This window comes from Syngnathus leptorhynchus, chromosome 1, assembly GCF_054491065.1.
Source record: "Syngnathus leptorhynchus isolate UIUO chromosome 1, UIUO_Slep, whole genome shotgun sequence".
Taxonomy (NCBI): domain Eukaryota; kingdom Metazoa; phylum Chordata; class Actinopteri; order Syngnathiformes; family Syngnathidae; genus Syngnathus; species Syngnathus leptorhynchus.
The window spans coordinates 16,595,444-16,606,467 of NC_141195.1; the positions used below are offsets into that span (position 1 = coordinate 16,595,444).

General features: G+C 42.3%; 1 protein-coding gene across 5 annotated transcripts; it reads right to left on the minus strand.

Moving 5' to 3' along the window:
* Positions 1-42: 42 nt before the first annotated feature.
* srpk1a (SRSF protein kinase 1a) lies at positions 43-11,024 on the minus strand. 5 transcript variants are annotated; one of them, XM_085905199.1, is made up of 17 exons: positions 10,905-11,024; positions 9,055-9,109; positions 7,164-7,291; positions 6,934-7,042; positions 6,735-6,822; positions 6,512-6,599; positions 5,979-6,085; positions 5,667-5,832; positions 5,565-5,590; positions 5,153-5,378; positions 4,741-5,037; positions 4,559-4,659; positions 4,053-4,160; positions 3,835-3,904; positions 2,023-2,115; positions 1,849-1,941; positions 43-1,444 (listed from the first exon to the last, which is right to left on the minus strand). In XM_085905199.1, exons 1-17 carry the CDS (start codon positions 10,915-10,917, stop codon positions 1,260-1,262), a joined length of 1,953 nt encoding a protein of 650 aa, XP_085761325.1. In that variant the 5' UTR covers positions 10,918-11,024; the 3' UTR covers positions 43-1,259. The 5 variants fall into 5 exon arrangements, with proteins under 5 accessions (XP_085761325.1, XP_085761302.1, XP_085761314.1 ...); XM_085905176.1 differs by lacking the exon at positions 2,023-2,115; XM_085905188.1 differs by lacking the exon at positions 1,849-1,941.

An 11,024-nucleotide genomic window follows, 5' to 3' on the forward strand; every position in this document is an offset into this window, starting at 1 on the left:
GACACAGGTTCCTTCAATAGAACAAGGAAACTGATGCGGTATGCAACATTTTTATTCTAGGTTGAGTTTTTAAGTTTGAGCTCACACACATATGTACTTGTCGGCCACACAATACAACCAAGCACAAACATTTTCGGTCCATTTATTAAAACACAGCTAACCAGCTAAATCACTTTAGCCAAGATATAAGATTTGTTACAAACTGTACATAGTAACTAATACTATATATTTATAGAGGCAAATTCTTTGGTACAGATATTTACAACTATTTTCACTTTTTTTCCCCCTCTTTTTCAATGGGCATTGTTTTTTTGTTTTGTGGCTTCCCGGTGCACTAAATTTCTGAATTGTGTCACTGTAGCACAACTGACTGCCAATAAACTGAACAACTTTCTGAATTTTACTAGAAATCATGCATCACAATCTATGGCAGTGACATTTAGTGATAAAGAAAATTGTTTAGTGGTGTGCAGTGAATTTGATATTATAAAATACGTGTCTTGACTCGAAAAGAACACCAGCGTCCTTTAAAAAAAAAAAAAATTCTACACTAGGTTGCACTGTAGCTAAATAAAAACACCAAATAAACCTTTGTTGTGTGGAAAAATATATTTGCAAATCCTTTCCGAGTACACATTCAGGTGAAAGCAGCACAAGCACAATTTTAGTCGAGCCTATTCGCATGTATTTGCACTGTTCTCCGATGAATAGAGGTTGAAAGGGATTCGCAAATTATTGCATCTATTATTATCATTATTCTTAAGCTATGAGACAGCATTAACATTTTGATGATGATGATGATGTTTGTGCATCAACAGACAAGCACCCACATAAGTCTGCCCGTAACAATGCTGCAAGAACGTTACCATAGTCAGTGTACATGCCAGCCCCGTCCGTGTGCAATTTCCTAAGCCTTCTTTACAAATACAAAAATGTACATTATACATGTTGAACAGAAGATAAAAGACCCGGTAAAAAGACAGCACAAATGAAGATGTGGGGACATGGCTACATATCCTATGTTTGCTTGGGTTGCTTTTGGTGCAGGAGTAGAACAAACAAGGAAACACTAGTAGAACAAGAACAGGTCCCTACGGATTGGGTACGGCAGTCCGAGTCGACTGAGGAACATCCCTATCGTGCTGAGAGAAGAACCGACACATACGCAAACCAAGAGAAATAAATATTTAAATGATATGCCCAAAGTGGAAAGTGATCTGTTGCATTCTCCAGAGAGAGTGGAAGGGGATGGAGGTCCACTAGAGGGCCAGCCAAGGGTGGCGCAGGCACTCGGCCGCCGTGGCTCTCTTGTCGGGGACCAGCTCCAGCATGGGGAGCAGGAAGTCGGCGAAGCACTCGGCCTCTTGCCGGGGCCACTCGTACTTGTCTACCAGCACCTCCAGCAGCCCCCACGGTTTCAGCTTGGTGATGTGTTTTAAGTCCCCTGCGGGAAGAAAACACCTTTAAAATCTATTTATGCTGAAATCATTCCATGTAAACTAGGGAGGGGAAAAATGGTCTGTCATTTTTTTTGTGTGTGTGTGTGTGTGTGTGTGTGTGGGGGGGGGGGGACATTATTTAAAATCGACAAACAAACATGAAAAAAGATTCAGTGATGGGTTTGGGTCCATAATGTGTCAGAAAATAGCCTAAAATGTTGAACATTGTTTCCCACACTAAAATAATATTGTAATGTTGAAAGGCTTAAAGTCTGAGGATTTGGACACTTTTCAATTAAACGAGGTGTCTAAACGATTACTCGATTATGAAAATAAGGATCAATGGCTTTGATCATCGATGAGTTGACTGCTATAGGATCTTGTAATACAAATGACATTTTTTCTTTACCTTTCTTGGTGAAAAAATCCTTGGAATATTTTCCATTCAATATGAGTTTACGTGGGACACTCCCCAGCAGCTCAATGATCAGCGCTATATGATCTACACCGCACACACAGTTGCATGGGGGAGAAAGACAAAGACCACAGAGACAAGAGTGTCAGTAACACACAAGTAGCATACCTTTCTTTGTGAAGTATTCCTGTGAGTATTTCCCGCTCAGAGCATAGTGGCGAGGAACTCTACCGAGCAACTCGATCATGAGAGCAAGGTGGTCTGGAGACAAGGCCCGTCAGAAGCGGATCAATGACAAAAAAGGTGAGGAAGAGAGGAGATGGCAAAACAGTCACATGGAGTGCCAACGGATGACAATGACAGCCTGACACGGTAAGCCGCTCATGGATGGCGGTCCGTAACATCAGAATGGCCGACAAACAAGCGTTTGCACAATTAGACGATATATGTTTTGTGCCGTGGGAATGATCCTGTTGCACTTCATCGGTCTTGAAGTTCTGATTTATTCACGACAACTATCTTTGTTTATCTCTCTACACCGCTGACATAGGGAGTGCCACTAGATGGCAGAATTAACCTGCTGTTGTCATTCATACAATAACAAAAAGGTTTCACACTGAAAATTAGCTAGTAAATTGAGACATGACCCTCGCCATCATTTGGGTACACACACATTATTTTTCTGTTAAAATAAGAACTTTGGTCAACACTGCAATAAACTCCACACTAAATGTGGCTCAGGAAGCGAGCAAACAAACACACTGCACTGAGTGTGTCTTACAGGGAGGGGTAGGTAAGAGAAGAATATTCAAAGAATGGCAGGGCCAAACAGGCACACTCCCTTTTCAGACCGAGTCATGGTACTTACATATGTCCAAAATGGGATTAAAGAGTCAGATGAATTCCTAAGGCTACATTTCCGCTGAGACATATATACATAGACGAGTGCTGTGCTCAAATGCGTCAGAATTTGTTCACTTTTTCAATAGGGCGTGGCATTTTAAAAATGAATGTATAACTTGCGGACTCTGACGAGATGGTACAATGTAACTGAAACTGCAGGGGTTTTTTGTTAGCGCTAGTCCTCTGACACTTACAAACCAACTTGTGGAAGAAATGACAGCTGATGTGGGGGAAAAACTGCTTCCTACTAACAAATCCCGCTTCCTACTAATGTAGCAAGGACAAGGAGGGGAAAAACAAGCGGCTAGTGACAACGTAGTTTAATCGGTTGTCTGTGCCATGGACAATAATGCATAGAGCCTTCACAATGACCACTTTGTTAAAGCACCGATTATATGACGACATGACACAAGCACGCATGCACATACTCACAGAAAATGAAATGAGCATGTGTGAAGGGAAGACAAACTAATGTTTGAAAAACAATTTGCAAGTGAAGGAAGTCTCAAGTGGAAAAACAGCAGCACAGCATGCAAAGGAACACTTTCAAGTGAGAGCATCATGACATGCTGGAGCAAAATCAAAGCCAAACAAAACGCATGAGGTTAAATAAATTATAATAATGAGGCGGAAGGGGAGGAGGAGGAGGAGGGCCAAGCAGGCACGCAGGCAGCATTGAAGACAAGGTAATGAAGCTGTTGATCGCCCTGTCGCCAGTGTTGGGGGAGGAAGGGGGTACTCACAGGAATGGTGACACTTCATCACACAATTCTTTCTCATTATGTCTTCATGTGCTCTTAGCTGACTTTTAATCAAGTAGTAGCATGAAGATCCTCTATTCAAGTGTAACAGGGACATTGAGGCTAATTTAACAGGTCCCATGTAGTCGTAGTTACTGAAAACTCCAATATTGTCAGCTGCCTGCCAATCATTAACTTCTTGTTCAATTAGCATGTGTGCTCCTTAAGCACAAAATAACATGTCAAGTTAGATCCACATGGATTTAACTCTGTACAGCTACGGAATAAGTTTCATGAATAATAGGGAATGGAGAAGAAGAGGGTGTCTGGGTCATACCTTCATCTCTGGAATAATCTTCACCAGAGTGTGGTTCAAACAAGTAGTCTCCTGTGGCGAGTTCAAATGCCTGAGGCGACAACAGTATCATCATCAAAAAGAATTTATGAAGTGACAAGGAAGAAGTAGCATTTTGCTCCCCTGTAGCCGCAATGGTGAAAAAGGCCTGGCCAGGTTGCATTTGTTTGATATTTGTGATTTGATGCAGTCCCTCTTACCATGCAGGCCGCACTCCAGATATCCGCCGGTGTGCTGTAACCTGCGCCAATGAGTACCTCTAATGAGCGGTATTGCCGTGTCTGGATGTCTTCTGTAAAGTGCTTGTGCTGAGAACAAAAGCAGAAGAACAGACAAAATTCAACATAACAGTCTTCCACATTGTGTGTTCAATGTCTTGTCTTATCTGTAAAGGGGGAAAGAAAAAAGCTCTTATTTCTGTGGAAGTTGATTCTCAAGTTGAAAAGTTTTTGGTCTCATGAGAAGCGGAGGCTGTAGGCAAAATGAGTGGGACTTAAAACAGGAAACAGAAATGTCTACAAAAATAATTTGATTTGGTTGACAGGCAGCTTGGCTCAGTGGTAGAGTGAATGTGAAAGCGCTTTGGGCAGCATGTGATTTAGATAAATGCGTTCCATTTACAGGTGTATGAAGGAAGCTAAAGGTTGTCTGTCTGTCTGTCTGTCTGTCTGTCTGTCTGTCTGTCTGTCACGATAAGACGACTCACCACCCAGCAGGCATTTCCCAGGTCTGCAATCTTGACCTTGATCTTGTCTGCGTTGATTGGCTCAAGGGGGTTGATGAGCAGGGATCCCGCCGTTTGCTTGCCTACATCAGAGCAGAGATAAGAAAGCACTAAGAAGACTGAATGAACATCAGAAAGCAGGTGCCAGCCTGTGTCAAACTGACCATCATGCAGAATTTCCTCACTTCCATCGTGTTCCCGCTCTTGACAAATGTTCTCGCCCGGCTCCTCCCCCAGCCCAGCACAAATCTGCCTGGCAGACACCCCGCTGCAGTGTGCCCCTTCAATGTCAGTGTCTAGCTCCTCCTTGAGGTCCAAGCCGTTTGAGATGGTGTGGTGTTTCTTCTCTGCAACGTTTCCATTATGTTGGTCTTCCTCCCGCCACCGGGGTAGTCTCTGCTCCGACTCGGCATGTCCATTACAGTTCAGCTCGGCCAACCCGTCTGCATTCACGACGCTCTCTGAAACCATCCGATAATGAACGCCTTTCACACAATTTATCACTGTAAGATATTGATACCAAACCAAAACAGTGCGCTGTAAGAGATGATTTCATGGGAAATTAAGACTTCTAACCTTGTGTGTCTTGGTTCCCTACATCTTCCAGAGGCATGTGCTTCAGAGGAGCACAGGCCCGGGCCTTTGGAGATTCGGCCTCCTCGTCGACCTCATCGTCTTCCTCTCGAGTCTCCGTGATCTTCTCCATCTCTTCCAGGTCCATGATGCACTTTTCCAGCAACGCCGCCTGTCGCTTTTGTTTCTTTTTTAACTTCTTCTTCTTGTTTTTGGACATTTTTACAATCTGTTGAAGAGGGAAACACACAGAAGTATTTTCCATCTTGTGTTGCGGTGGTTGCAAAAACACAAATTTGGTATCTGCAGGGTGAAGGAAGTCATGTGTTTCGTGTGTGAGCAGAGTTCATGATTTCACGTTGGGAAAATTGCAGAGAGACTGCGAAAATGAAAATGGCCAGACAAAAGGGTGTACCTGTTTTGGAGCAGGTGCGGTGCTAACTGCGAAACAAAAAATGTCATTAGTACAACACGGTTGTCAGCACGTCTGTGTGGACATCAGAAGCGCATTGTGTACTTGCTGAGCCCGAGGGAGGCGGCGCTCCCGTCCGCTGCCATTCCGTAGCTTCTGCCGCCAGCTTGCGGACGTACGGCTCGTCGACGCTCATCAGGATATTCTCCGGCTTGATGTCCGTGTGGATGATCTGACACTTTGTGTGCAAATAGTCGAGGCCCTGAAGAACCTGAGAGCAAATTTGGGCTGTGATAAGCAATCACACCTGGTTTTGTGCTATCAATCAATCAATGCAAGATGAAAATTGAAACAATATGAGAGTAAAGATAAGCGTGTGTGTGTGTGTGTGTGTGTGTGTTGATTGTGCAGGTTCACCTGTCTAATGATGCTCTTTACACAGGGTAGAGGCAAACCCTGGTAATTGGATTTGATGATCCACTTCAATAAGTGATGCCCCAAAACCTCAAATACCATGCAGACATCTGAATAGACAACGTTAAGATCACAACAACGAAAAAGTCGTTCCCCTCCTGAACAGAATGCCTGCAAAGTCGTCAGACTTCATTGTACCCTGCACAGACTGTGCCAGCCGCATCTCAGGAAGCTCAGCGCATAACGGCTGTGCCAATTTTTTACATTTGGTAAAGCGCTCTTCTCCATTTAGAAACATTGAGCTGATGGGAACTTGCCACCTGTCCAAAAGCCATTTGACGTTTTTGTGGGTTGTTGATGTAACTTTTTGGCAATACGTAATTAGTTCCAAGATACTTCAGGGACCATGGTGTCCTTTTCTTCATTTAACCGAATCCTATATCTCCAAATATGCGGAAGCATCATATTGAGAGCTGTATGGATCAAACATGAGTCAGACCCAGAATGAGCAGGTGTCAAACAGCAATAAAGGATACGAGTTCCATTGACGCCGGAAATCTTAAAGTCATCTAACATCTGGACCACCATCTCCCGTTTAGGATCGTCAGGGTCTGAGTTTCTCACCTGAGCGCAAAGAATTACAATCAGCACCAGACTGGCGTAAAAAATACTTTAAATGTGATGATGAAATATCGACTGAACGGGATCCAAGTGCTATGGTGCCCATTTATAATTGTTCCCACGGCAGCATTGACTTACAGACTTGAGAAGTTTGATCTCATCCACGGCAGTTTCTGTGTAGTGTTCTGCACTTTTGACCACTTTCATTGCAACAAACCTCTTCATCCTACAAAACAAAGAGAAAAAACACCACTTTAAGGTCCAGTGCGGGTCAACTGCCACTAGAAGGCATGCTAGCAAAGAGACTGCAGTGAAAATCCAGAGCAAAAATGCCTACTGGATGTCCCAGGCGAGCCACACGGTCGAGAAGTGTCCCCAGCCCAGTTTCCGAATGACATGATACTTTCCATTGTAAAGGTCACCTACTTTTACATGATGGTAGCCGCCTATAAGAGAAAACAGCATTACAATCACAGATCAGGTCGACAGAGCCATGGATGAGATGACCACTTTGTCGTATACCACTTTGTCGTCCATTTGACAGGTAAGGATTTCAAGAAGACTCACCTTTGCAATAGTCGTTGGGATCCTCCTGCTCTTCATCGTCAGAGCCCAGAATCTCCTCGGGTTCTTCAGGTTCCTGAGGCGAAGCTTCGTGTTGGGCCTGCTGACGACTTCTGGGATTTGCCTGTTGCCTGTTGACAATCCATAATTTTGCCTTTATGAAAGCTACTAATGTGGACTGTTGCTGTGATGGCTTCCGGCCAGTGGGAAAGAGTACATAAAAGACAGAGAATGTCCTCCATTTGGGATTATTCCACACTGTAACTAACGTGCCATAACAGCAGGGCTATGGAATGCCTTCGACAATCAATAGCTGCGGGTGGAAGCAAAAGCATTCAGCGTTCTTCCAACACTGTGAAAAACGAGTTGGATCTATATAGTTAGCTGCTTTCTTGGCGGTTTTCCTCCATGGAAATTTTGGAGAAGCCTCATTTCCAGCTGCCTCCACCTCTCAAACTAAGTTGGGCATTGTTCTCAATGGTAATTGCAGTATACGACGTGGCAGCAGGATGGCATTGCATTCAAACCAGTGGCAAGTGACTCATAAAAACATTGAAATAGAAGTCCCGAATTTCCTTTGCTACTGTACACGTGTCAAATCATTTTGGGGCTTTTAATGATGACAATACTCTTTGGATTGGAAGCATCGCCAATTTGTCAGAAAAAATATCCAAATTCAAGTAACAGTAATACGCACTATTCTCACACCATTTCCGTTTCTGTGGCACCGTCGTGCTCGTGTTGCAAAATGCACACGCTTTGAATCAAGCTCATTGCATTCTAAGAGTTCACCACCAGACGACACTAACAGACAGTGTCCTTCAACATTAGAGGGCATCGTACATACATTATTTTTGGTCAGTAAATCTTTCTTATGTACAGATTTCTTCTTATGTAATTTAAAGATAAATTCTTCAGTTAAAGCTTTTTGCATGTTTCTGCACTTGGAAACTCATTTCATTGATTTAATGTAAATAGGAAAAAACGAATTGGTAAATAGTATATTATGAGAAATTGAAATATACATGTTGCTCTTCAAATGCTGTTTATTAACTAAAATAAACACATAAATGCACAGTTTGTCTGAAACAAACTGCAGGTCAAAATGTAATCTATCTAAAATGTCAAATTCAGTCACATTTCTTTGAGGAACAGAAACAACTAGAAACCAAACATCTCTTCACGATTGCGTGATTTGGGGCTTGTGCTTTTATTTCCCACGTGAGCCATGTATGGAGAAAGGTATCATCCAAAGTTGCTGATGTTGGGTGTTTTAGTTGTGCCACTTTTGTCCATCATATCATGCCACGCAATTCTCAGAAGAACACCACGCTTCTGTGGCTTGATGCGGGCTTCTTTATTTTCACGCTTTATACAGTATAGCCTACCCCTGGGCTGTTACATAACAACTCTAGAGGATGCCATCGGCAGCATGATTAGTTTGAGGGAAGAAGGGGACGACAACTGCGTTAGTATGGTAGAGGAAGATACAAATGTTTGCTATCTAATTGTAATTTAAAATTCTAACAAAGAATTCAGTAGGGGTGGGGGACAATTAATATCCTGATGTGCGCTGCATACTCGTCATACTGTTGGACATGGTTGCTTCTCACTAAAGCACTGAGACAAAATGTTTTATTTCTTTCGTTCAGGATTTTTCATTGCGATGTAGTGTAAATGATGCCGCGTAATTGGCTAATTCATGAGTTCATCACGAGTTTGTTTTTATTTTTGCAGCGGAAGCGGTTCTTCTGCAGTTCTAAGAACACATTGTTCAATAGTCCATTTTGAATGACAAAGACAATGCCAATGAAAATATGTGGACTGTAAGATGAGAAACAATAAGCAAGATGGGAGAGAAGTATCAACACATTGAAGAGGGATCAAAACTCACTTTTTGCAGGTCTTCTTGGCTTTGACCCGCTTTTTCCTCGCCTGAAGAGCCAAAACTGCGGACATAAGAGACAGATTGTTTGCTTTATCGCACTTTGGCTGATTCAGAAATGTATCGTTGAGACACATACACGCACGCACGCACACATACAAAAGTGAAACGTGTTCTACTTGCATTGAGCAAAACAGCGAAGCGCTGTTATTGTGCCGATACTGTACGTCAGTATTTGGACTTAAAAAAATGCTAAAAAGACCAGCAGATGGTAATATATTACAAGGTTTGGTAGGAGTCGGTTTTTGTTCTTTACAAAAAAATGTTTTACTTTATCGAATCTCCTTTTGCCACCCTGTGATTATAAAACTAACAACCAAAGCATAAAAATAACACGTGCTTCTACTTCCTCCTAGCTGTCCCTAATAAAGAGGCCAGTCCAACTCCTCTACTTGAAGTCTCCATGAAGGCGAGAAAAGTTAGGTAAGCAACGTATGACTACCGGGCCACATTCAACAAGTATTGTCGTGGATGATCTAGCTTGAATATGAATTTATGACTACTCACATTGTTTAGCAAAGGAGCATTTTACTAATCTTTTGAAGAATGCAGTCATTTTGAGGGTGCATCTTTCAATTTAAGGCAAAAATAGCATCAAGCACAAATAACTTTCTAGGTGGAAAAAAAGTGTAGTTGCACACAATAGCTTTATAAGTATGTGCGCAAGTTTCAGCTAAATCTATCCAGTAGCTCCTGCAAGATAGAGTGAGATCACGTATCTCTGTGACAAAGGCCCTGTTACCATGGCAACCAATGCTGATATTTTCTATTTTTTCCTAAATGACATCACAGGCTCACGTTGCAAAATTTGAACAGCTTAGCATCATTATTATTCTTCTTCCTAAAATACAATCCACTACTTTAAATAATATTTGTGGTCAATGGATGCTAATGAGCTCCTTTAGTCAATGAATAGTACATCAAAATGTTAATCTTTCTTGATATCTTAAGAAATAACATATTTGACAAGATTTTCAATAGGCAAAATAACACAAAAGCTCTTCCCAAAAAGACACAAAACCCCCAGTTTATAAGGAATCCATCTGAACTGAATATTCGTGAAGATCCAACCAGACTTTGCCTAGTGAGAGATTTCCATTTGTGGGAAATCCTGTCATGTTGCCTTAAAAGAACAGCTGCTGCATAAAAAGTGCTGGACATAAAGTATAAATAAACAGTAACCTATGCAATAACAATTGGTGGGTTATCGTTGACACCTGATTGTAAACACTGATTTTAAAAAGGTGATGTTGGAAGATGAATTTGCAATTTAAAAGAATGAATGGAGATCCTAGTTTAGTGTACATTTATGGACATTTTTGGCGTGGGGGCGTGTACTGTTGGTTAATTTTAGACCAAGGTTAACTGTACTGTATTTCATATATTTGTTTTCTGTTCATATCTCCAAAATATCCATCAACTGTCTGACAGCGGAGGACACAGCGCTCATCATTTTGTAATACAGTGTAGAGCTTTAAAGCGAACCACCCGGATACCGATCAGATAAATACTTGCAACAGACGCGTGTGCAAATAATAACTAGATGAAAGGCGTGTTGCTGTAAAATAATAAATGAGAAAAAGGCGTCGTAGATGTCACAGAAAGAACGAGAAGCTTTTATGTGCCTAGCTAATCCTCACACGGCTAACACCAGCTCGCGGCGGCTAACCATACGAAACAAACGTATTCGATTAAAACATTGACGCGGGTCTACGTCTGACAACGTTCCCCGTACACGGGGTAGAGCAAGAATGACATGGCGACCAACGTTTCTCCGACAACGTGTGGCAAACGTTTACCTTTTCTCTCCATGTTGTAGCTTCGCTGTTAGCCACAGCGCCAATGACCGAATGTTTGGCGCATGCGTATTGGGTGAGGGCGAAGAGGGTTCAGACGTTGACACTGCGCACGCAGAAATT

Excerpts from the sequence above, each read along its gene's own strand:
- srpk1a (XM_085905199.1), bottom strand. Across the intron at positions 6,823-6,933 it reads TGGCTCGCCTGGGACATCCA|GATGAAGAGGTTTGTTGCAA; the intron begins GTAGGCATTTTT and ends TTTGTTTTGTAG. Across the intron at positions 1,445-1,848 it reads GGATTTTTTCACCAAGAAAG|GGGACTTAAAACACATCACC; the intron begins GTAAAGAAAAAA and ends TTCTTCCCGCAG.